The sequence below is a fragment of the Gavia stellata genome, chromosome 9, assembly GCF_030936135.1.
Source record: "Gavia stellata isolate bGavSte3 chromosome 9, bGavSte3.hap2, whole genome shotgun sequence".
Taxonomy (NCBI): domain Eukaryota; kingdom Metazoa; phylum Chordata; class Aves; order Gaviiformes; family Gaviidae; genus Gavia; species Gavia stellata.
Genome location: NC_082602.1, coordinates 40,745,282 through 40,771,732, shown reverse-complemented (window position 1 = coordinate 40,771,732; position 26,451 = coordinate 40,745,282). Strand labels below are relative to the sequence as shown.

The window sequence follows — 26,451 nt, the reverse complement described above, 5'->3', positions numbered from 1 at the left end:
AAAGGTGAATAAACTGCCCTGAACTGGCATTCGATAAGCAGATACCTTTGAGAAGCACCAAGACTGAGTCTGGACAGAAGACAGGTCTCACTGGTGCCAAAAGCACTTGTTCCCATCAGTTTATGATGCATAAATGGGTAAACAGGAGCAGAGTCAGATGGTCAATTGTCTCATGCTACACTTCTGCTTGTTGATGGCCTAGAACAAGACAATTAAAATGTTCCATTCTACAAAACTACCACCCCTTACCTTGTATGCGCTTTACCAATAAGCAGAACTTGGTATGTTTAGTTATAAGCAGAACACCTATACACTCTATCTTGCATGAAAACAAAGTAAGAAACCCATAAACCAAAGACGCATCCTGACTTACATTTTGAATGCCTATCACAGAGGGCTGAAGAACGCATGTCACAGAGTCGAATAGTTCCTTTGCTACTACTGTAGACAAACACGTTACAGTGATGAGGGTGGAATTCGGCAGCAGTAATCACTTCTGTCAGCTCCTCCATGTTAGCAGGCTTAATATCTACAATATCTGGGAAGGTTTTTTTAAAGACATGTAACATTTCACATTCAAATCACTTCTAGCAGATAATTATTAAAAAATGTTAAAAATACAATGTAGAAAACCAGGGCAAGACCTTAATTTCCACTGTGTGCCATCTACATAAAATAAGGGACCCGAGTAGATTTAAAAATAAATATCTAGATTTTTACAAATCAACTTTAACAGATGGTGGAGATAATTTCAGACTCCTCTGAAGCCTCCTTCTTAATGGTTCCTATTGAACACTGAATATACTTAATCTATTTACCTAAAGCTTTAGAAAACTTGCATATGACCTGTTTAATACCCAGTATTTCAGCAACTTTTATTTTACTGCAGATTTGTCAATGTAGGACATACTATTAGTTTTGGATGCACAGGCTTGCAAACAGCGTTTAGCGGGCATGGTGGTGTTGGGTTGACGGTTGGACTTGATGATCTGACAGGTCTTTTCCAACCTGACTGATTCTGTGATTATTTCTGCAGTTAATGATACCATTTGACATGAAAAAAAATTTGAAAGTTGTTTTAAGAGAAGTGTCTCTTAGACGGTTGAGACACCTTAAACTTTGGAAAGAAGTATCTACAGTAACAAAGAATCTACTTTTCAAATCTTTCAACTCTTACTGGAGTTGACTAAACTCAACAAATAAAGGATGCTCTCCAAATTCCTCAATTTCTTTTTAGAAATAAAACTATCTATGATCTGGCAGTTTTACATTGAAAGAATGCTTGCACTCAAGAATGAGTAGGAGCATCCTAAGGCCTGTTCTCACTGTATGAAACCTCCAGATTTTAAAATCCTGTGTTTTAATGCCTAGATTCAAACACTCCAATTAGTAAAATTAAAGTGATTCTCTTAAACATACACAACTGAGATGTGCCCCAATGTTCACAGAGAACCAAAAAAGGATACTAAAACTTCTATCTGTGATTTCTAAATGCCATAGGTTAATTCTTAGGTCATCTGCAGAAAGGTAAGTTTCATGATCACTATTTACTGAAATAGAGTTTATGTGGTAAGTATGTGCATTTGCAAATATCCTTCTGGGACTTGCTTCTACCATTAGGTCCATGGGTTTCAATATTGGCACCTGAAACATGAAAAAGAACAGTCAATTTTGACGTAAAACTGATTCAGAAGGTATTAATCAATTGCACACCACAGATTTTTGTTTTGATTTAGTGACTAAACATTTTTCAAATCCACTGAGCAAGAAAAGCAATAAAATAGCCTATGAATGCTGACTTTGCATACTACCAACACAAAACCTCAGACACTGACTTCTGCAGAAGTGACCGGTCAAATACAGCAGCTTTGTACCTCATCCAACAGGAAACTGGTGTATGTTTATAATGGTATTTGAAGACTATGATAATTCGAAACAAGCGCTTAAAAATGATCCCCATATCTTACAGGGGTGCTTGTAAAATTGGTAAGAACAGTTTGCAAGAAAATCCCCCAATTTGTTCAGTGTCCAGTCAGTACAATTTTAGGAACACATGGATGCCCTATTTCCACAACTAGCTGATCTAAAGGGTGACATGGTTTGTCAGGGTCAAGTAGATTAAGCTTCCCTCTAGCTCCTTCTCACTGACTGGCAAGAGAATAGTTTAAGGTTGCCCAAGGACGTCCTATGCTGTTCCAGTACATACAATTCAAGAGAACACTAACTTATATCATCCAACCAAGAAAAAAAGTTATGACAGTGTCCAAGATAGCCTGTCTTCCTGGAACAAGAAACAAATTAATCCAAGAGCTCTGTAATTGATTTTACCATGTCTGTATCTCACAGTCTGTTTACATCTAACTGTAATGATTAATATTAATTCATTACTTTTTATTAGGCAACTTTCCTATCTCACAACATGAGGGTTCCTAGCCCAGTTGTGAAATCAAAAATGCATTAATGTGAATTATCAGGAATGGTACTTAGAAATGCCATGGTCTCTATGCAAAGGATGCAGATCTGAAGCGCTGCTTCTCCTCCATGTCTACACTTCCTTATAAACAAATGCAGATTATATTTCTGTAACAAAATAGGCAAACAAAGCCCATAAAAGCCCAAGGTACATACACTCTAGATCTCTAAAACCTGATCACTTTAACATACGGAGGTAACTCTAGGCAAGGTTTTTCCCCGTTCTGCCAATCGTTGCTCAGACTTGGTTCATTCCATCATCTCTTCTTGCAAGATGTAGTGCCTGGCAAGGTCTGCAGCTCAGCCCAACCTCCCTTTCCCAGAAAAGCAGCAAATTTAGAGACTAACTTTTAAGAGAGAGGTTCTTGCTTTTTGTTGTTTCCCCCCATTCAGCTTGATGACTCCTAAATATGTTACAGCGTTTAAGAAGGTGCTAACGTACTCCTTCAGTGATACAGCCAGTACCTTGTTGTAGAACCCAAAACTTCATCTGTACCTACTTCCAGCCACTGGGCTAAGGCATTGTATCATAATTCATTTCCTTGGTTTTAGATATTTTCATTAGAATACTCGAACAGATCTTGGCTCCCACACACTGAGTAGAAAGACACTTTCCAGAGGAAGTGGATATCCTTTCTCAGCATGATTATGCCTTAGGCTCACGTATACCTAAAGCTTTAGTTCAACATTCAATTTAAGCAAAAGCAAAAGCAAGGCAAAAAACCCCAACAAAGCCCCACAACTGTATAGTCCCTACAAGCGTCAGGAGTGGCATTAGCTTTGGAAGTAGCGAGAGCCTCAGTTCAATTCCTTTTTATGGTAACACTGGAACAACTTTGAAAAAACAACAAGAAAAATCCCAACCCCACATGATTTCATTTCTTGAGCTCCTGCTTTAAATGATCCCAAGTTTGGAGCGCTAACTCTACCACTACATCACTACGCAAGTGGAAAAATGTCAAGACTATTCAAGTGTACATTAAGTTTTCCAAATGCTCAGAACTTGCCTCTAACAAAACCACCTTCTAATTAACCATACCCAGTGCCCTGTTTAAATTTTTGAGTCTTGTTCTTAGAAAAAAGACCAAGACAAGTTAAATATAAGCAATATTGAGGGGAAAAAAAAGAATTATCAATACAATCAAAGCCAAATTCTTCCTAAATTCACAATGGCACATGCTTTAAGCCCGTTTCACAGAGCAGCACTCCAGGAGGATATAAAGGTTAAGTGGGCACCTTCTACGCCTTAGTAGCGAGTGGCACAGACACTACAGCACTAGCCTCTACTGACTAGTCACGCCCAGGAAGAGGAGTCAGTGTGTTACGGGCCTCTGAAATAACTGTGTTCCCTGCACTTTTCTTCATGTTGCGCTAAGACATTAGACTATTCTAAGAACACAGCAGGATGAGTCCATGCTTTCTATGAACTGAGTACAGAGCAGTGCAGCCCCAACCAGAGATACTCCAAAATGCTGTATTTTCAGGCTTGAACAACATTTTGTTATATTTTATTGCTGTCAGTAAATCAGTATATCTTCTACAATTTGAATACACTGAGGTGGATGAACGCTGTCTCTAACAAAATATTTTAATTTTAAAAGCCAGTATAAATTTTAATCCATTTCAAATATGCTAAGATGTTCCAAGAAAAAAAACCAAAACAACAAACTAGTGGGAAGCTAATAATATAATCTTATAATCATGAAAGTTTGCCTCAAGTTTTCCAGTTTTTAACTTATTTAATAGTTATATATACACAATGAAGTGTCTCCATTTTTTACAAAAGTTTTCAATGACCCTGACCAAAACATCATTTTTAATCTACACATTTCAGTTGACAACTTTGGTAGTACAAAGGCAGAGAAGTACATGCAAAAAGATATTTAAAGTCAAAGAGCAGAAACATACCCGTAGTGCTGTGATTCTGAAAGGATCCCTAAGTCTTCCATCTTCATCTTTTAAATTATAACCTTCAGCTCTTTTATCCCTTTCACTTATTTTCCATAATTTAATAGTTTTATCTAAAACAAAAAATTCACATGCTTGAGAATGAATTAAATTCAAAATAAAATCACTAAATAATGGAGTCAGAGCGGATGTTATTTATCTATCTAGGTTTCTACTGCTTGCAACAGAAAGGACCCTGATGGAATCCTTTAAACAACGTGATACGGAGTACAGCCCTCCCCGCATATACTAGATGTACTTTGCCTTCAGCTATGTTGTTTAGCAGAATTGATACATGAAAAACAAGCAAAAAAAATATACCAGACACATGCACTTGGAGCGTGCGGATGGGAAAATGCATGGAAATATCAGTAAATAGAGAGGGAAAAAAAGATGGATTCCATTTTAACTCCAGTGTAATGTTCAGTTTGAATAAAATACAAGTTTCTGCCTGAACAATAAGGCCCTATGCCTGCCATTCACCAAAATGACCCTTCACAAGGGAAGTTTCACACACCAATTACCAAAATTCACCAATAAGCCCTGTATGACCGTCTAAATTACTTTTAACAAACAAATACTAGGGAAAAAACCCAACAAAACCATGAATTACTTACACTAACTACCGTAAAGAAAACCAAGTTTGACCCAGGTGTCTGCTAAGACACAGCCAAAGGCAGTAAGTGAGAACAGGACTTTCCCCATTATTTTAGGGTTCCATGTCCAAAGGCATGTATTTCCCAGGTCTTACTAGGGGAAGACTTTCCAAGTGCGGAAAGTAAGTATACACCAAGAGTGAGATCCTTAGCTAACTGGAAACAAACCTCTCCTCCCCAAACTACTGCGTATCTTTAAAGCGTTGAAGATGACAGTTTAAAGATTACTTTAAGTTTAGCAAGACTTATATCAAAGCAAGATTATTTTAATTTCAAAGTGCAGCAGACAGAAGTCATTCCCACTTTTAAAATTTCGTAGAGCAGGCAGGATATCATCCCTTACGTAAAGTCATTTAAGTACAAGGCAAAAAGTGATCCAAATGGTTAGGAACAAGCGTATTCCTCTGACAGTAGAGCAAGTTTTTCCATGCGCAGTTCTGCATTTACATTTACAGCTTGCTCCATGATGCATCAAAATGAAGCAGACCTAATACCTAATAACTACTACTAAAATATTGGAAGAAACAAAAAAAACCCAAGTGCATGAAAACTTGTGATTTCCAACTTCTAGTTTTTGCACTGCTTTTATGTACTCTAAGGTACACAGTGAAAATGGTGTAAATACACTCCTCCTAGAGTGACTGTTGTCTTCTAAACAGTTGCTTTTCAAAACACACATGATGTTTTTGTATTGGAAAAGCAAGAGAGTATTGTAACCACAGTGTTTCAATTTCAAATGCTTTTATTAAAAATTCATCTGAGATCAACAAAAATTAGGATGAAGTCAAATTCAGACTTCTGCTACAGTTCAGCAAACTGGGAACCTGTTTATACAAAAACTATAAAGCAGAGTAACAGGGTATGTAAATCGATAGCATTATCAGTATATCCACAGAACGTAGCTCTGTAACTATGCCTATTCTGTTGCTGCTTCATTATTTTTACATTTATAAATCAGTAATTTACAGAGTATTACAATCAAAACATATTTTGCATTTGCATGTAATTAGAGAAGACATTAAACCTCAAAACACTCCAGAAAAAAGGCCCACAAGTGGATCACAGGTGAGATAATATTCAAATGACATAAGAAGTTCTTTGTGCAAAAATAAAGTGTCCTTACCATTTGTAGACAGCAGGAAATGAGCAGCATTCTGTTGTGGTAACCACCTAATTTTATTAATTTTTTCCTCAATTTCTAGACTTTTCAAGTAGTCAAACTCAGGTTCATGACTCTGAAAGGTACTGTAAACATTATATTCTCCCCTAGAATGAGGACGGCTTTTATTCTGCAAGGAAACATAATACTTCTTGAAGCTGATGTCACTTGGTTCATTAGGAATTGTACATACAAACTATGTAGTAGAAATTGTCTATTAGTAAACTTTTTACAACAGATCTTAAGTTTTACATTTTTATTCTATGATACTGTACCTAGTTTACCATTAATACAGTGCACACAGAATTGCTTTGTAAAAATGTATCTTTATATATAAATATGCGTGTACTCATAGAACATAACATAGCAAAGCCCTTTAAAGAGGCATGCTGCCTGCAAAGGAGTTCCTGTGTTTGCCTGGAAAAGTTCTAGGCTATGCTACCTCTCCCAAGCAGTTTCAACAGAATTGGTGCAGAGAAGTTAGCTACGTCCTAAATCCTAAACCACCAATTCCATGTGATTAGTTGCTGCACTTCACCTGATCTCCATTCCCATCCTTTTTCAAAACTCATTCCTCACTCACCACAATATGGACATAATGCAGGGTTTCCAGACTAGGAAATAAATACTAAAGGACGTGTAATTCAGTATGTTTTTTATAAAAACACAGTTGCACAAAGTGATTCTGCTGAAGGGACAGCAAGATCAAGTATTAGCATTAGATCTAGCTCCTCTAGTACTCATTTTAAAACATGCTGTGTCCAGAAGTGGTATCAAGGCTTATAATTAAGCTTTGACAACCTTTTTTATTATAAAAACTTGAAGGCTGGAATTACCACATTTTCATCTAAGCCGTTCTATAGTGCTCATACCATGATGAACCAAGGACTATTACAAATACACTAACAACTTTTCCCCTCACCGAACTAGAAGACCGCTTTGTATTATCCTCATTTTGTAGGTGCGGTAGCAAGGAACAGAGATCAAAGTCACAAGTATCCACAGATTTGCAATATCAGATTTGAGGCAACTAGTTATCAGGCTTTTCAAATAAGTTAAGGTTAGATAGTGATTCATGTTTGGAGAACAGCCCCACTTGTAGAGCTGCAGTGCCCAGGACTTCTGAAAAAACAAACTCCCCAAAACACAAGCAGAAGTCACTCACTTGAGAGGCAGCAAATCACTTGCAAAGGCAGGCAAGAATCAGTGCAGGAAAAGCTTACCCTGCAGACTGACTAGCGGTACATTACCGTGGAACAACCAGTGGCAACTCACATCATTGAAGGCTGCTAGGCCAATGCAAGGCAAAGGCAACCTTTGTTCTGACACCTCCTTACGCTTCCACGCTTGACTTGGAAACTTTGATAAGGTTATTGCAGCTAGGTTTTTTTTTCCTGCAATGTCTCACAAGTATGGAGTTCTAGTTAACTCTGAGACTGTATATTATTTTACTCTCTACTTGTCATTCAACTTTTAAGCATTTTGGACAGGATCCTCTCAACTAACACTATTCAGTATGCTTATCTACATTACTTACCTAGCCACCCGCATTTTGAGCAAGCTGCCTTTTCTGGCACTAGGCAGTGGTCTCACTCTTTACTCACACATTTGGTTCGAAATCAGCTGCTTGGAACCGAAATAATGTCATGTGAGTTCAGGGTATGATGCACAACATTTCAGTCTGCCTTCCCAAATTAAAGTGTATGGGAAATATTACAACTACCCTAAATTGTTATTAACCCAGTTAACCTAGTCTAAAATCCACACCGTTTAAAAATGTTGGTTGTAAGATTTTATTAAGGTTCCAGTATTATATACTTATTTTAGATTTTTTCCTCCACTTCAGAAATTCTGCAGTTTTGCACGACAAGAGAAATGACTCTTACGCCCTACTACAGTTTGCATCTGCTCCCAAGAAGACAGTTGAATATTCCTGTGTGAATAGTCTTTTTTTTTTTTTACACTATAAGGAAATGGCATGACAGCTGGGTTTTGACTTACAGAACAACTGAGCACTAACAGCTGAAAGCCAACCAATAACAGTTCCACTCTAAACCAGCATCAAGAAGGTCAGAGATCCTCAGCAGGTGGACACTTTTGACCTTGATCTCTCTGTGCCTTAGTTAAGTCCATACAGCAGACTAAATGATAAATGATCTATGAGCTGTCTAGGTGTAGTAGTATAACATTTCAGGAGCTTTTTCAGCAATAGTATTTTCATTTCACTACCTCTCAAAATCCTCACAGTAAAACCGATAAGTCACCTTTGGTAAAGTGTTTTATAAATAGTATCCCAGTGAGGATGAAATGCAAAATATTGGACAGCTGTTCATTAATTGAGCATCATTTGAACCACATAACGAAAGAAGTGGGATTCTGCTAAAAAAAACCCACAGCACCTAAAGATTAGTATACTTCATGCACAAACAAGCTGAATTAAAATTCCATGATCAATTTTGGTTATTTCTGATCCAGGAGAAGGCTCAAAACCAAAGGCTCAAATTCTCATCAGCTCTTCAAAGGAAAGGATAAACATGCTCTTCGGTGGCAGGAGAGAGGGTGAGAATTGCCATGTGGAATACTGAATTTTTAAAGAACACAATTCCAGATTTCTCCCAGACATGACAAGGCATGATGATTATTTTCAGCATTTAGTGCACTTTTCCAATACACACCATTTCTCTGGATAGAAAAAGCTCAGTGATGTATCTCCATTGATGAATGGACAGATAACGTAGCATTATCACACAACTAAATACCATTGCAAAGAGCCAGCTGAAAAGCTGTGTAACTGCAGGAGGGAGAGTCTTCCTACCCTCTGAACTGAAAATGCTCAAGTGTTTCTGGAGAAGTCGCTGTTCCCACCATTTTTGATTCATATGATCCTAAAACACATCAGATGCTCAATTCTTCAATTTTTGAACCATCTTATCCTGCTGTCCCTGTATAGCTTAACACGTATCCTTTTCGATAAACTTTTCTTACGTTATCTTCAAGAGCATTACAATTCATCTTAGATCAACCTGACCAAGTATAAAGTTTAGGAGAAAGCCCAAAGGCAATTCTGCGAAATCGTACTGAGCATACTAGGTACATATACAAAGACCTCATTGTATTTTGGGGACTTTTTTTTTTTAAGGGGGGGGGGGGGGGGGGGAACCACCACCAAACTAATCTATCAAGTTCAGCACAAGGCAGATCGTCAGAAATTTGGCTAATTTCAGGTTTTCTGAGAAAACTATCCAATCATTTAAAACTCATGGCATGAAAAGATGAAGTGAGACTATGCAACACAAGACAGTGTAGTAACAGCACTTTTTTCAAGTCACTGACCTCTTGTTCCCTTTGAAATATAACCACTCTGCCACCTTTGTCTCCTGTTGCAAGAAGATCACCAGAGTAATTAAATTCAACTGTTGAAATAATATCAGCTGTAAACAGAACAGAAATAAAATAGCACTGTAATGTGTAAAGCAAATCAAGACATTTCAAGACTTGAACACAAAACAAAATTACAACTTGTATTAATGAAACAACACAACTTCTTGATTTACATCATCCGTATCCAGAAAGTAAGCCATGTTTCAAAGCCTAACAAAATTTTATTTACAACCTAAAACACCTCCTCAATTCTCAGTTTAAGCTTTCGAGGGCCTTCAATCATAGAAGAGAAGGCATATTGTTTTAAGAATCCAAACTGTGTATTCTACCTGTTGACAGTAAATGCTGAAATACGTAACAGAGATATGCCTGCACAGAGCTCCCAAAAGTAAGAATCGTATCAAAAGCGGTTCATCTGTGGTATTCCTTTGGAGCAGCACTGCAGCTTGCACTGATCAAAGTGAGGTTGACACATACCTGCCTTTCCCCAGAGCTGAGTATGCTTATAGTTAGTTCAGGAACCTGAATTGGGCATCCCCGCTCTGCCAATGGAAAAAAAAAAAGGGGAAGAAAGAAAATTCTTCTTCTTCCAGCTGAGCTTCCTGAACCAACTCTGCAGAAGCATCAGCATGTATACAACAAACAAGAGGCAAGGATGATTGCAGCTGAAGGAACAGGAGAGCAAAGGAAAGGATCGCAGGGCCTCCAGTTTAAACTGACTTAAGCACCCTTGGGACTGAACCTTGAAAACAACCAGTATTTATTCACCACTGCACGCCACAATTAATATTTGGAGGTGGCAATAAAGAAATTATTGCCATTAAATAAACTCTAACCAAGGGGCAGAGAGATAAGGGGCTATAAATGTCTATCACAGGGTTTAGGCATATGGTAACAAAGCCAACAAACCACTCGGCATAAAATTGTAAGTAAACATTTATCCATACTGTTGCTTGCTAGCCATGCAAGTATTTCATTATATTATGCAGGTATAAAAATTGTAAGATTTGAAGTACATGATATCATTTTCAGAGTTTGCAATTGGAGACTAGATGAAAACTACTTTCCTGTATTGATTTTGATGTGCTATTTTTTAAATTCCTTTCAATAATCCCTCACTCTTAATGAGGAAGGTGATTAGGAAGTCTAATCAGTTTTCCCAATATATAATTAATATTTCATCTTTTATTAACAGATGCCCTTGAAACAGTTTTTCCCTAGTATATAAAAATAATGATTTACCTTTTTTGCTTAATAAAATTATTAAAAAACAAAACAAACAAAAACTTTCTAGAGATTTATCCCAGCCTTCAAAATCCAATTACTAACCTGCTTCTGGACATGTCTATTTTTATATTCGCCTTTCTTTAAAAGGTTATGAAAAGATTCCATTTCGGTAAAGAACAGGATGATGGCTCATCCCAAATCTTCAGACCCAAAACATTAGAACAAACTGCACACCCTTGCTGCACACACTCCATACTGAAAACAGTCTTTCCTCAGTTGACCTACTCTTAAAAATTAACCATATTGCTAGTTTCTAACTAGTTTCTCTAGCCCGTCTCCCTCTCCATTCACAGTGACCCTCACCTGCCATCGTGCCGCCCAACTACAGCAACCACCACCTCACAAGTTCTCAAGTCATCAACCACACAGCTCTTTGCAAACCTGACCCTTCATTGTTGACCCCCTTCCAAGTACTTAAGCAGCAAACTCTTTTGGCTTTTCACTATGAACACTGTCAGAATAAAAATTAATCCCCCTAGTCTCTTCACACCAATTCCACATTTTGTAGCCAATTTTTGGTACGTGGCCATTTGCCTCCCTAACAGACTACATAGAAAATACACCCAAACAATCCTTCCCCTCTCCAAACGGCTAAAATGAATTTACAACAGTAAGTAGTTACCTACAGAAAATAGCATATGGTATAAAGGTTTCACTAGTACTACATAATCTCTTACTTCAGAAATTGCCTTCGAATTGAGCTTCCAGTAGCACAACAGTCATAAAATCTCAAGATATATATATACACACATCCTTAAATATATATATTTTAATATGTATTTTATACACACATATATGTAAATTAAAAGCCTAGACTATAGAGGGGTACAATGTGTGTTCAATCCAAAAATATAAATAGAAAAGCTACATATTTCACTTACCATAAAGATCCACTTTGTCAAAACTCTACCTACACACTGAGCACAGCAATAACATTGCACTGAACCTCAGTGTAAAAACAAGAAGCAAAACACCTGTGTTTAAACGATGACACAAGATCTGCCAACTTGCGTGTGAATAGGACCTCTGTTCCTCTCTTACTGATACACTAAAACCAGATTATCAATATTAATATCTGCCCTTCCTACACTATAAATAAATGGGATGCAAGAGATGATGGACAAACGGTTCAGATGGCTATAAAGAGACCAGTTTCTAGCTCTCCAATTTCCCAGTGAATCCTGTTCAGACTTTTTACCCCATGCAAGTCAAAAGAATGTTCAGGATACGTTGTATGTAATTTTAACCATTTGTTAAATATATTTTCTATGACAGATAAGAAAAAATTTTTCAACCTGTAACGCTGATACACTATTTCACTTTTCCAAAGCTTGTCACATTTCTGTGACGTAATCTCATACCCTGCTTAGGTCCTCAGACAGGCAAAGAATTATTACATACACAGAAAGTGTATGAGCTGGTCCATGTTAAGCTTTTTGTTAATTTGGAACTTGTTTTCTTGCTTAAGAAAGGAAAAAAGTTAAACAAGACCCTTTCATAACAATCTGTATAACATGTATATGGTAATCGTGGAAATGTTTTAAAGCCAACTCATTGTTCCTGACTGACAATCACGGCGAAAACAAGATGTATGACAATTCAGATTCAATGGCCAAAAAGAAGAAATCTCTGTGTATGTGGCTAATATTGCTGTTGGGCTTTAATACTGATACATGCTAATTATTTTCACCATTACATGTTTGCTTTGTGCCCAATACATGCCTAAGTTGTGTGAATGTATAAATTATAAGCCATTACAAATGGCTGGCTGGCTAAGAGGTTTTGTACTTACAAATACCAAATATCATGATATAAGCAAAGAATTTTGTACTAAAATGAGAAAGCTAGAGAACTTAATTAAGTTCTACTCCAGACTGACAGTAGTGCTAAAATAAAAAAAATTCTTACATCCCATTATCACTCAATAATACACAGGAAAAAAACCCCAGCCATTTCAAGAGACACCAAGGGAAAGTAGTAAACCAAGGACAAAAGAAACAACTAATGAGGTAAGCAATCAGTGGAAGGACTTGATAGAGTAATTTTGTGACATTTTCAGTACTCTACGCAAACATTACGCAGCCCTTGAGTTACAAAGGTTTATCAGTAGCAAAATTAATATGCTACTACCACAAAAATCTGAAAGCCATTCTAGCACAGATCATTTTTACCCTTTGAGACAACAGTAAAGATCCTAGCAGAAATAAATGACTCCTTAACATACGCAATTATTTCACACAAAGTCACAAAAACCACTTTTCCATTTAGTTTCAGAAAGGGAAATTTCTCCCATGTACACTATCAAAGTATTTACTGAATTATTTGCTCAAAATATACTGTGCACCATTTTTGCTTTAACATGCACGTGAAGTCAACATCACTTGTCTGACACAGCTATTATTTGCTAGCAGTGCTATCTAGCCAAACATTATCTTGTTAAGAACCATGGGAACATGCTAAAACACAGACACTACCTAAATTCCATTGTTTTAAACAAAAAGTACAGGGAGAAGAAGGTAAACAACATGCATAAGTAAAATTATCATGCCAGTGGAGAATGCCTCTCTTTCCTAATTGACTACCAACTGGAAAAAGCAGCTTGAAATTTTAAATCAGCACTGAAATAGTATGTCGCCAACATGCCAACACTTATCACCAACATGCTATATGGAAATAGGCAAATGGAGGGGGCACATCAGGACAAAAATACAGACACTTTCTTCAAATATTTTTTAAGTTAAAAAATTTGGAATATGATGAATCAACTTTTTAACAGCACTGTACTTTTTTGATATATAAAAGTATGAATTAAAACCAGTTTTCCCTATAGGCATGTTTAATTGAAGCATATCAATCCCCCAAATAATTCCATCCGGTATCCTCACACTATACTATCTCCATCCGGTATCCTCACACTATACTATCTCAAATCAGGTAAAATAAAAAAAACCCCCAAGACTAGAGGTAAACCACAAAATTAACTCCAAACCAATCATTCTGTGTTCTGCTCAACATAGTTTACCCATTTACATCAGCTCTTTACTTCCAAGACAGCTTAAAACTTTAAAAACAAAGCAAGCCTTTGTAGGTTCTTAATCATCACATTAACTCTGGAATTTTTAAAGCTTTTTTAATTATGTGTCATATCTTTTTCTTATGTGTACAAGCACCAATCTTATTTCCCAGCAGAATATTTCAGCCTTTTCTCCACACTAGCAAAATAACTCACAATGAAACGTACGAAAGGGTGAGGAAAGACAAACTATCATGATATTTGCTCATGTACAGCATCCTAATGCACTCTTCTCATAAACAAAACACCTTTGTGATTATGATTTTCCAGGAATGGAGAGGTTTGTCCAACTTCCCCCCCATTTTGGTTCCAATGTGGCTAGGACTCTCTGTTCTGGAAGTAGCCATGTAAACTTTCCTCCTGTAAACTATGGAGAGCAGCAAGACCTATGGCTTTACAATACGCTATTAGTCTGGCAATATTTCTTTCCAGACACGAAAAATTAATGTTTAAGCTCACTTTTGGAAATAAGTTCTAACTTAGTTACAGTCTACAGATAGAGTAGGACACTCCTAGCTGTTTTCAAAGCTAGTATATTAAAAGGATTGCTGGCAACTAAATTAGAATTCTGTAGAATCTCCAAATTTAAAAGCACTAAGTGCTTACGTGGGTAGTAAACGCCCTCCCAACACATTAGAAGGCTACAAATATCCACCTTTATAATAAGGTAGCGGAAAACATCCTCAGTGACTCAGGAGACTGTCCTGTAAGCCTTGATAGATGTTTCAAAATTCAGTATAAGTGCTCTAAGCCTTTTAACATCACTGCTGAATATTAACCTCCCTATATCACAAAACTCCTGTCATAATTCTGTTTAAGTTCTATAACCTCCAAAGCCTCCTGGGCTAATTATATTGGGGGGCGAAGGGAGACAGGATGACAGAGACCAACATTTGTTAGGATTCTGAGATGACAGCAAGCTTATACCTGCAAACTAATTTAATCCCACAAAGTATTCATACTAGATATTTCTAATTGACACAGATATCAACATCTGGACTCTCTGTTTAGGTAATGGAGAATGCAAAGATATCCAGAACATCTAAATTAGATGCCTAAAATTAGCTACTGTGAACTTTTCCTCTCTAACCTTGCTACTTTGGTTAAAATCTAAAAACTGAAAAAACATAATTGCTTCATAGCTCACCCAGTAAATTAATGAATTTGCAGCTGTAGTCCGTGCTTAGGACTAACACTAACTAGAGGCAAGCAGCATCAACTTCTCATTCTTATAAGCTATTCAAAGACTTTTGTCAAAAGCCCACTCCTCAGACATTTAATAAACTAGGAAGTCAAACAGTCACTGTTTTCGAACGGGGGGCTGCTCCAACTTGTAGGTGCTTTTAACTTAAAATTTTCCAAATCTGTAATGAACATACCACTTCACATTCAGTACACAGACTGACAAAAAAAAATGCATGTTAGCAGACCGGTCTCCTGTCCCTCCCTTTGAAAAATATTTTTAATACACAGCAACTTTTTCCATGATCTGACCTAGAGATCCAAAGAATGAACTGCTTTAAGGACTATGAATCTCTGAAGAGGTTCACGCTTTGAGAGGAAATGACTGGATCTGGACCAAAGCCAGATGGCTGGCATGAACTGCAAGGGAGACTGCCAGTAGAAACTAAACATAGAACATTTCTGTGCCTGTAATCAAGATCAAAGGTGACACACCTTTCCCTCCGACACACACTGTTACTCTACAGAGCATTTTATCCTACAGCTGGAGAAAGCTGTGGGAGACATTGTATGGTCTCCTACAGTTGATGGGAATGAAGCAGAGAGCATAGAATGGGGCAAGTGCAGGTTACGTGCTCCTAAATCAGCTTGGAAATCAGAAGTTGGGATCATCCTGTGACATTGCGCTGAACTGTAAGACATGACATCAGAACAAACAGAACTCTCTTTTGCAACAGACAATGACAACATCCCATGCTGAGGTACGACTGATGAAAAACATGGTCAGTTGGGGCCCATACAGAGAACAGCAAGGAACCATCGTTTCAGAGCAACTAAGTTAAGACTCAAATAGAGCCAAACAAAAAAAATATAAAAGGAGCAAGTAATATTAGAAAAAGAAAAAAGAGAGACCCATTAGAGGGAACAGATTATCAGAGAATGGAGAAATTTAGAGGCTAACACCTGCTAAACAGTAAATAATAGGAAAAAAATGTTAAGCTCAAATATGATTTTGTTTTTTAAAACAAGTTACAGACACAGGGCCTTAGAACTCCTTGTTACTTGATTTACAATAATTGAAAGAGAACACTCCCCAAACATCACCAGTGGTATCTATTTGCATTAAAAGGCTTCTGGGGTGGGGAGGGAGGAATCAATTGGTGTAAATTTTGACAGTTCTTCAACTTTGATCGCTACAGTTATCACACCAGGCGACAGCAGAGAGCTGCTGGCAGGCACTCTGCTTCTAACCAGACCTACCCTCATCCTCTATGTGTTGGGGCAGGCAAGCACTATCACAATTTCAGTTTCTGCAGCTTTCTGACTTCAGCACTGATTTCCAGTCTTCAACATCTCCCTTCTCTCTCCTCATTTCTGTACCTTTCCCTGGTTTGCTTCCAGGTAAATGCAAATTCTCCATTCTATAGCTGCCAGAACAGTCAAGGAAAAAGATTGGTATTACTCTGCAATGAGGACTGACTAAGATTGGTATTGCTGTTATTGCTCCTAAAATATTGTTTCTTAATTTAAGAGTTGATAGAAATCAGACTTCGATCTCTGAATTGTACTGAAAGTTAAGCTGAACTTTAGAGCTATCAATAGTCACTTGACAACATACATATACATAGAAGTTACTCAAAATCACCTGTTTTTCAGAATATACCACTTTATATACTCAATTTTTAGATATCCACTTTTATGATTTATTTGAAGAGTTAACACAGAAGCGAGATGTATCAGAAGTCAGGAGAATAAACCAAAGGTGGTAGTTTTGCTCAGACCAAATTTCTTCCAGCTTAAACTGCTAAGCACTCTGCCAACCTAAAGTATCCATCAGGTCTAAAAATTTTTTATGCCCCATTACTCAAACTGCTTGCAAAGTGTCTTGAATTGCCTTTAAGTACCTGGTAGAGTTTAAATTAGTCCGAAATAACTCTGCTTTTTGAACTAATTTAAATCCTTGAACAGATTTAAGGTCAACCAAGGGCATCAACAGGGCACCTGAGCTGCTTCAACAGAAGCGCAGCGGCTTGGCCAGTGCAGTACAGCTCAAGAAGCAGCAGAAGCTGGTTGAAGTCAATGCTGCCGCTGACAAGCCATGGCAAACTGCAAACAAGCATTTCTCTCGAAAAGACTGCCAGCTCCTGTGTGACCCAGGCCCTGTGTGGTGCTAAGCCACTTGGCTTCTCTTGAGGAGCGACTGCACAGGCCATTCTGTTTGGAGTGCTGTAATGCTGCTAGAAAAGAAGCAACATAAGGTGTCAAACTGTTCCCAAGACCTGTTCCAAAGGCCAGGCTGCCCAGCAAACTCCCCCAAACCAAACACTTGTTCAGCTGATTTAACAGTCACCTAAGAGTTTGCATCTCAAAAGACAATTAGTGCAATTCCCTCATTTATTTAAATTTGCATTTTCTTTTCAATGAAACCAGATCATAATTTGATGCTGGAAGTCCTTTGAATCATATTAAAAAGTCTTCACTGAGTTTAAAGTGCATGTAGTTGTCTAGATGTGTCAGTACAAAGAAAGGATAAAGCAGCAGCAAGAAAAGAGAGTAGTAAAGCCAAAGTTCAGTAAGACAGAAATAAACTTTACCTTTATGCTTGCCAAGGCTTGCTGTGCCTTTTCTTACAAGCAATGAGAACTTGTGGAGTCTATTTATAGTATTCAGGACATAATCCAGTATTCTGTATGCAAATCTATTGCCTCAGTATATTTTTTTTTAACCTCTGGAATAGTAATTCCAATAACCTTTCTCCTACTGCAAGTATATTTAATTAATTTGTTATTCTGTTAGTTTTTTCTAAGTAGTTAATTGTCATGCTTTTCATTGTACTTTTATTAAGAGTTAACAGAAGTCTTAACATGACAGGTAAAGAAAATTTTTCATCCAGTTACAGCTTTCACACCTGCCTCTTTTTTTAAAAAAATTAAATAAAGTGGGTTTTGTCATTTTTGATTAAGCTTTCCCCCCAGATGTTAAAATACTCAACAAATGGCACAGTAATAAGAGCATGCATAGGAACAGTATCAAAGATTTTCTGGGTCACTAGGTAATACAACATGCTGTCATCACAGCCTACCATTCTGCAGAGAAATGGCCGTGGCTCTCGCTGTTCACAGATTAACAGTGTAGATGTAAAGACTTGTGCTAATTTCTCTATTCCCACAGCTCAAAATGTTTTATTTTGCATTCCCACCTTACAACTCTCCGATTGATACTCACTGCTTACGCAAACTCTTTATTGTTCATTCATAAGCTATGCATTCTTGCAGCTTCACATTTTAATCAAAAAATCATCCAGCTACACACAGCAATTTGTTTTCTCTTGTAGCCTAGTAGTTGCTTAGTCTTTTAAAGGATTTTCTTACCTGTTCTTTAATATTCCACTTGCCATCTTTCACTGGTATTGAGAATTTTTTTCCCCTTAATGCCCATAAACCTCAACCTCTGTAGTTTTCTGACAAGATTGTCCTAACTTTCTTTTACATATCTGAGTCTGGAAAAAGATGCTAGATAGAAAAGCTATGGGTGAACTTCAACAGCGAAATAAAGCATTTATGAACCTCTTCTGACTGCCTTTAAGGTCTCCACCTAGGCTATAAATTTCCTAGTTTCCTTTAGAAAAAAAAGATATAGTTTTCATAATTCTCAGAATGCTAAACATTTTTGTACTTATATTCATACTCTTCCTCCTGGCCCTGCAGTTCCATTTACCCCATCATGTGCATACGCCAGAAAAAAAAAAAGAATAAAAATTTGATACCATGGTAAAGATTACAGATTTAAGTTCACTATAAGTATGTTAGCTGGCAGGACAGATTCTCTTCTCCACAGAAGACCGAGAAGACATCACTTGACATGACCACTTTTATGAAGCCTGAAGATCAACTGGAGTTTTGGTTTGTTTTTTTTTTTTTAAAAAAGCTATTCACTTGTAAATCTGGGCTTCTCACTATAAGAAGTCATACTCTAAAGATTATGAGAGAGAGAAAAACTTCCAGAAGTTCACAACACCTTGTCTTAAGAGTCTCCAGAGTTACTTATACATGAATACACAGTAAGATAGTGCAATTTACCTTCCAGTGGCATAACACTCCATTTTTTTTTGTTCTCTAACAGAACTGGAATTCAAAGGAACACTTATTATTAAATACTACTGGCTGAGAACAAACGTTTTAGGGAATAGTGTGTTGTGGAATAAAGGGTGAAGACAAATTCTTGGTCCATGGGTTGTATGAAGACTCAAGATTAAAGTGGTCTACCTGAAACATTGAGACTACTTTCTCCGACAGGAGACCACTATATAACACGTGCTCAGGTCAAAACTGTTTGCAAAATATTATTTCTGCCCACATTTAAAAAATGCCAAAACATTTCCCAAAGTCACCACTACGTCATCATATGTATCACGCAGAACACCATATACAGCACACACAAAGCAGGGAAGATCAAGGCAACTTTAAAAATCTTTGGTCCCTGCAAGAAATGGTGGCTCTTCAGAATATTCACAGCAGTCCTCTGGGGAGTAGAGATTGGTAAAACTGTCAAAGGATCAAGGCAAAAGCCTACTACTACATTATCACCATAAACCAGGGATAAGTGTTTTAAATGTGATTGTTTAAAGTGATAAATGTTTTAGGGAGGGCAAAAGAGCAGGCATCTAAAGTCCTGTCTATGGTAAAACACTTTTTCAAGAAAAAAACAAACCAACCAAAACATAGCTTAAAAGCTCACCTTCTGCCCCATTCCAGTACTAAGTGACACCTTCAGCGATAACCAATTATTTATGAAGAAAGGGAACAATACAATACATATGGCTTAATAATGGAGTCATTATTACCATATTTACCAGTTCTTATGGGGAAAAAAAAAAATCTTAAAGAGAGCAACCAATTCTGTCACTCCTGCCACACAATTTTAACCAGATGTCCAATAGCTGTGCCTATTTGGGAATATTTTTTTTTTAAAAGTCTGAAATCATGCCAGAATTTGCTTTAAAAACAGTGAGAACAGGCCAATTAAATTCCTGAACAACACATGAGAACATTTTTAAACCACTGATCTGTAAAGGTGATTTAACACTAAGAGTGTTTTTAAATCTCTTTTATTTGGACTTGAGAACAATTACAGGATTATAGTCCAATATATTTTTATTAGATCATTGTTTTCTTCTCTACTTGTGTTCTGCATTCTGACAAACTTCTGAGGTAGCTTTAGGTAGCACTGTAACAAACTTAAAAAGAAAAAGTAAAGAATTTGTTGAACTGATGATAACAAGGTATCTTTTAGTTTATCAGTGCTGTCAATACCAACTACTAGTTGGAGAATAAAAAAACCAACAGTATTTTTCTTTGATCTTTAAATGGAGATACAAAAGTCCTTAAGAAGTAGAAAATCCAAGACAAGTTAAGTCAATGACAACTTTTTTTGAAGAACAAAAGATTTGTTCATGTGAAATACCTTACAACGGTTCATCCTCAAGTTAATGAGCGGGAGCTTCCAAGGAGCTCCTGTCTACTATAAATGCTGGACATGGTGCCCTTTCATGTGCAAAACTAGGCTTTACACTCAGCTGCTTCAAAAAAGGTTTCAAATGTAACACTTAAACCAGTTCAAGACTTAAGCTGATGAAGCTCCAAAAGGAAAGCAGTTCCTGTTTCATTTAGTGGAGTAACCATGCTCTCAGAGGTGCTTCTATCGGAAACAGGAAGATATATCTAACCAGTGCCAAATTAAAACAGCATTTACAGAGGGAACAGTTCCTCATAATCCAAAACCCCAGACTGACTGCATTGAAAAACCTAAAGAAATCCCCACGTCAATAATGGGAAACCCATGATCTCTGCAGCACACAGGTTCACATTCTGACAAGGATGAGCCATTCTTCCCAGTATTTCCAACTCGTCACTAGCACAAGTCAGTTGGGCACTATGAATCTTCCTACTACACATATATAAAAATATATTCTGTTAATTACATCCAGAAGTGGTCATGGATTACATGCAGAACATCTGGCCCAAGGGAATTTGGGCATATCTGTACATTATTTAATAACCTGTTTCATATTTTGCTTGCCAAAAAAGCCCAAAACAGAACTTTCTGAACACGCAAAACAAATTAAACACTGAAATCACAAAACTGATTAGGTCTCAGGCAGCATTATTAAAAAAAAAAAAAAAAGAAAAGCCTGTATTTAGAAAGCTACTTTCTACCAAAAAAGGTAATCCAAGAATAACAAGTTTCACAGGCAATCAGTATGATTTAGTAATCGCATGGTTTTACACTAACAACAAAATTACAACACAATTTTAAATTAACTTTTTTTTAAAAAAATTAAGTGTGTTGCCATCCTCAATATCAATTCTCTCATTCAATATCTGTTTTATCCTCCAATCCTCCTCCTTGAATCCAATTAAACTTTTCTGCTTTACAAAACTATGTATTTCAATAACTGGTATATTTTCCTCATTTTTTTTGAAATGGCCAGATTGGTCATATAAACACTGCTCTTCTATTTAAAGAGAGCATTGTAGAGATTTCTAAAGATTACTCACTGAAAAAAGTGAATACACAGAAAAGACAAAGTGATTTTCTATATTAATGACCTAGTTAGAAAAAATCCTGGGAATGGAGATAGCAGTTGCAAATCCAAGTATAGCAATTTGTCATAGCCATGTTAATATTTCTGTTAAAGTAATACACGTCAGAAACAACTATTGAATATAAAATGTATTCTAGAATTGCAATTCAAAAAGAAGCGACTTTTTGGTTAAGTTGCCTGACTATAAGGTTTTGTAATTTCAACCACTGAATGAACCATCTGGAAGAAATGCAGACTTTTTTGCTAAATGTTAATACATTTGACAGCTACTTTATGCTGTCATTTTCAGATTTCCTCTACAGAGCTTATTTTTCACAAGCCAGAAACAAGAAAATAAAGTTCACAGAAATAGCAAGTTTTCACTACCACAAAAACTCACATGAAGTTCACAGGAGTTTTACATAATATTTGCAGTATTTGTAATCTTTCAAGGCAACAGTGGGCCACCAAATAGGTTTAGATGTGCAGTTTGGTAAAAGATGTTTTAAAAAGTTGTAATGAGTAAATATTCCCATAACTGGGGCCAAAAATCTAGCAATGCAGTTGCACTCTTACTGCCTACAGCTGAATCAAATTCAGGCCATTATTAGCAAATAAATTGTATATTTTCTTTATTTAATTCCAATTTCAAGGCAAAAAGTAACGGGGAGGGGGGAAGCCCACAAACCAAAATAAAGACAATGAGTCACAAAAACTGTAAGTAGTTCTTGTGTTCCAGTAGGAAAATGAAACTCTAGTACCAATTCTGCAAAACCAGGTGCTGAATGATTACTTATATTAATTGCCCTATGATGAAAATTAAATTCATCACATGTAGTAGCATAACACACAACCTGCAGTCCTCATTCCAGGAAAAGTCATGTTAATAACGTACATCTGGGAAAATCCAGGGTAAAAGTGTTGAGCATTATCATCACTATTTCCCCTTACCACTCCTAGTTACTCAAAGCAGAGAGCTTTCCTCTCTCTCACCAAAGAGCTCTGCCTTCGTGATGTGTCTCATCAGTAATATAGTTCCTCTTTCAACAGTCCTGTTACACACTTAAATAATTAACTCGGTTTAAGACATATTGGTGTTTCAAAAACAAGAAGCTTTCCAGCTCTACACAAATTCATGTTGCTCAGTAATTGATGGGCAAGTAAGGTGTTCATAGAAGTATATTTCTGCAACACAGAGAACTGACTTTTAATCACATAGATGATAGTTCCTAAGAAAAGAGGACCATTTGGGAAACTCTTAAAAAGCTACTTAGGTACATTTTCACAAGAATTCTGAAAACTTCAGAACAATAGTACAAGTTACAAAATATATTTAGGGGAAAAAAAAAAGGCAGAAAACAACAACTGAGTCCAGTACTAGTTTCTTCAGCAGTTTTCAAGTCTACTCCTCCCATAGCTATTATTTTAAATGAAATGCCAAACAAGTGGCATGAAAATGAAAACATTGTCAGCATAATTTCCCTGTAGTAGACAGTAAGAAAAAATATTTACTGCATCCAGTAAAAAAAAAAAAATCCAAAATCCAAGAAGACCACACACTGGCACTGCAAGTTATTTCAGTTATTACAGTAAATACAGCTATTTCAGTTAATGCAGTAAACATCAAATAAACAGCACAGAATTATGTTTCGCACACATACTTCACACCCTCTTTTCTAAACAGTATTGCCAGCCCGAATAGTCAACACAGAAAATTTAGGAAAAAAAGAACTTTCTCAAAGTCAATCAACACTTCACATCGTTTCCACATACTACAGAGAAACACTTTTTCCAATTAAAACATTTCTTATTTTCTACTCATTCCAAAACATGCTGTGCTTAGAAAGTTTCAGGGAAATGTACAGCTGTGCCCACTTTCCCTACTTAAATATCCCTATTTATAGCTTCCAAACGTTAACAAGTAGGAGTAAAATCTCTTCACAGGTGCAGAAAGCCTTTAAACTCTACTTTTTAAATTAAGCACAAATGACAGACCTGCACGCTCTCTCTGTTGCTCTCTTTGCGTCACAGTGAAACTTGACAAGCCTGACAGACCCCATTTATGTGTGTGTGTCCCTCCCCCCCCCCGTGTTTTATCACTGTCATTACCTTTTTCTCCCTAGAGATTAGAATTAAAGAACAGCAGGAAGCCACCGTGTCTTCTCTATTATGCTCTCCCCCCAAAAAGCACATCGCACTGGAAGCCCAGGCGCTAGCTTAGTCATTGCAACACACGCCCCATCCTCCGAGCCTGGGGCACGGACTGGGAAGATGCTGCAGCTCAGCCATTCCCAGCCTCGGCTCCTTCAGCGCGGGCGTGACACAGATGTTGAGGGAGGAAAAAAGGGTGTTGGTGGCCGTGGCTCCGGCGGAGCGAGAGCCAGGGGACGGGAGCCACCGGCGCCTCCGGCTCCGGGAGCCTGTGGCACAGCAGAGGCTGCGCGACCGCGGGCCGCCGCGCCTCGGCCCGGCCCTCCCCTTACCTTCCGCCACGTCCTCGTCGATAGCCCCCTTCACCTGGGAGAAGCACCACTGGAAGTCGTTGCTGCCGCCGCCGCCGCCGCCTCCACCTCCTGCCACCCCTGAAGAGGGAAGAGAGAGCGCTGAAGGGAGGGGCGCCCGCCCGGCCCGGCGCCCCGCCGAGCCCGCGCCGACCCCTCGGCCCCCGCTGCCCCCGAGCCCGGCCCAGCCCCTTCCCCAGCGGGGCCCGCTCCGCCGCCGCACGGCCCGGCCCAGGTCAGGCCACACCGCCTCGGCCCCCCGCCGCGGCTCGGCCCGGCGCCCCGCGGGGCAGCCCCGCTCCCCGCAGCGCCCCCCCGCCGGCGGGGCGCTGCCTCCCGCCACCCGGATCCGCGCGGCGCGGTGCGGCCCGGCCTGCCGCGCCGGCTCCCGCGGCGCCCTCCGCCCGGCGGGCGGGACGGAGCCGGAGCTGTAAGCCGGAGCGCAGCCGGCCCGCGGCCTGCGCGGCCTCACCTGCCATGTCGCACGGTGCCGGTGGGACGGGGGCGGGCGGCCGCGGGAGGAGGCGCCGGCCGGGAGCGGGTCGCAGCCACCGCACCGAGCTGCCACCGCGGGAGGTTTCGGGGTTTCAAAATGGCGCCCATTGCCGGTCGGCCTGATCCGGTGACGTCATCGCCGCGGCCCTCCTCAGGGAGGGGGCGAGCGCGGGTGGCGGGGCCGGGCCGGGCCCGGGGAGCGGCGGCCCCCGGCTCGGGGGAGGCCCCCGCGATGGGGCGTGCCGGCGGGCTCGGCGCTCGTAGGGGAGGCGGCGGCGGCGGTCCGCGCGGCGGAGGCGCTCGGCGGCGGGCAGTGAGGGAGCGGGGAGCTCCAAACTCACCGTTACAAACGCACCTTTACCTGAAGGGGCGCGGCGCCGGGACTGCCACAGCGGCCTCGATCCCGGCTGCGGGCCGCTGTGGAAATAACCGTGTCGATATGCCGTCTGATTTGGTTTTACTCCCCCCCGCCGCCCCGGATGTTTAATTGTGATGTTTCCTAAAAACATGAACGTGCTTTTTTCTTGTTTGGTCTTTCAGCGAGTGCCAGACCCGGGGGCAGTTGGAGGGCCACCACGCAGGGCCTGGCGCTGGGTGAGGAGAGGGGGGCGGCCTGGCCGCCCTGGGGGGCTGCGGAAGGCCTTGCCGGGCAGCGGGGCTTGAACGAGGGGTCAGGGCTTCCTGGGAGCAGTTTGGGGACCCGAAGCGAGGGACAGTGCTGTTCAGGCAGGCAGCCCGGGGGGTCTGTCCCCTGTCTGGGTTTTTGAAGCCCAGGTGGTGATGGAGCTGTGGTGGTGTCAGGAAATACAGCTGGAGTCTGGTAAATAGAGTATAATTGCGTGCACCTGCTGCCTTGGAGCACTCGCGCTCTGGTGTTGGGGTGGCGTGCCTTCCCGACGGCTCTGTCTGCAGTGCTGCGAAGGTGCACGCTCCTGTCTTGTAAGCTGTGAATGTTACTGATGCTCTGTTTAGTTTTGGCCTCTTGTGCTGATTGGTTTTGTTCTAAATCAGCATAGATCTGAAAGCTGTGAAGATGCAGTTTTTGCCCCGGAATCCCAAAGAGCAGAAAGAAATCAAAATTAATTTTGTGTTTTTCCAAAACTCCTGTGTTGATGTATTTTTAACCCGTAAGTCCCTCAGAAGGTGGTGTAACGTAAACTTTAAAGCCCTTATTGCTTCTAGGAAAGTGCTAAGTGCTTAGAAAGGTAACAGGTCTATGTTGTCATGTCTTAAATTTTAGGTATGTTCCTAAACACGTTGGCTGTGGGAAATACAAGCAAAGTCTTTGATGAACAAAGACGTGGTTTGTTGTGATCTTGAATGCAAATGACAAAAGAAGTCTATCCTCTTACTTATGGAGTAAGACCCTTGTTAGTGATAAATAACACTAAATAAAGTGCTCTGCAATGAATCTTCATCCCTTATTGAGCTGTAGATGCCTCGGGATCTTTCTGCAGAAGGATTTAAGTCTGACACTTGCCTGTGTTCAGTACGGTTCCTCTCAGAGACGGTTTCTGCTCTGGGCTTGCAGCCTCTTCCTGATACCTTGGATATAGAAATGCATTTGACTTAAGTTTTCTTTAGTTAATTTCTTGGTATGATGTCTGTGTCCATTTATGAAGTCATTACTTGATTTGCGTTGTTTATTCTGTATGCAGTGTATTATGTATTCAAGAATTTAAATGAAATTATTTTCAGCTTAGTCTTTTGGATGT

General features: G+C 39.2%; 1 protein-coding gene across 1 annotated transcript in view; it reads right to left on the bottom strand.

The window, feature by feature from the left end:
* Positions 1–24,720, bottom strand: part of PPP2R2D (protein phosphatase 2 regulatory subunit Bdelta) — a 30,179-nt gene extending 5,459 nt beyond the window's left edge. The window contains exons 1-7 of the mRNA XM_059821383.1: positions 24,714–24,720; positions 24,224–24,322; positions 9,568–9,665; positions 6,199–6,364; positions 4,381–4,493; positions 1,467–1,644; positions 374–538 (exon numbers count right to left, since the gene is read on the bottom strand). Coding sequence (XP_059677366.1) covers positions 374–538; positions 1,467–1,644; positions 4,381–4,493; positions 6,199–6,364; positions 9,568–9,665; positions 24,224–24,322; positions 24,714–24,720 — 826 coding nt within the window. The remainder of the gene's footprint in view (positions 1–373; positions 539–1,466; positions 1,645–4,380; positions 4,494–6,198; positions 6,365–9,567; positions 9,666–24,223; positions 24,323–24,713) is intronic.
* Positions 24,721–26,451: the final 1,731 nt, after the last annotated feature.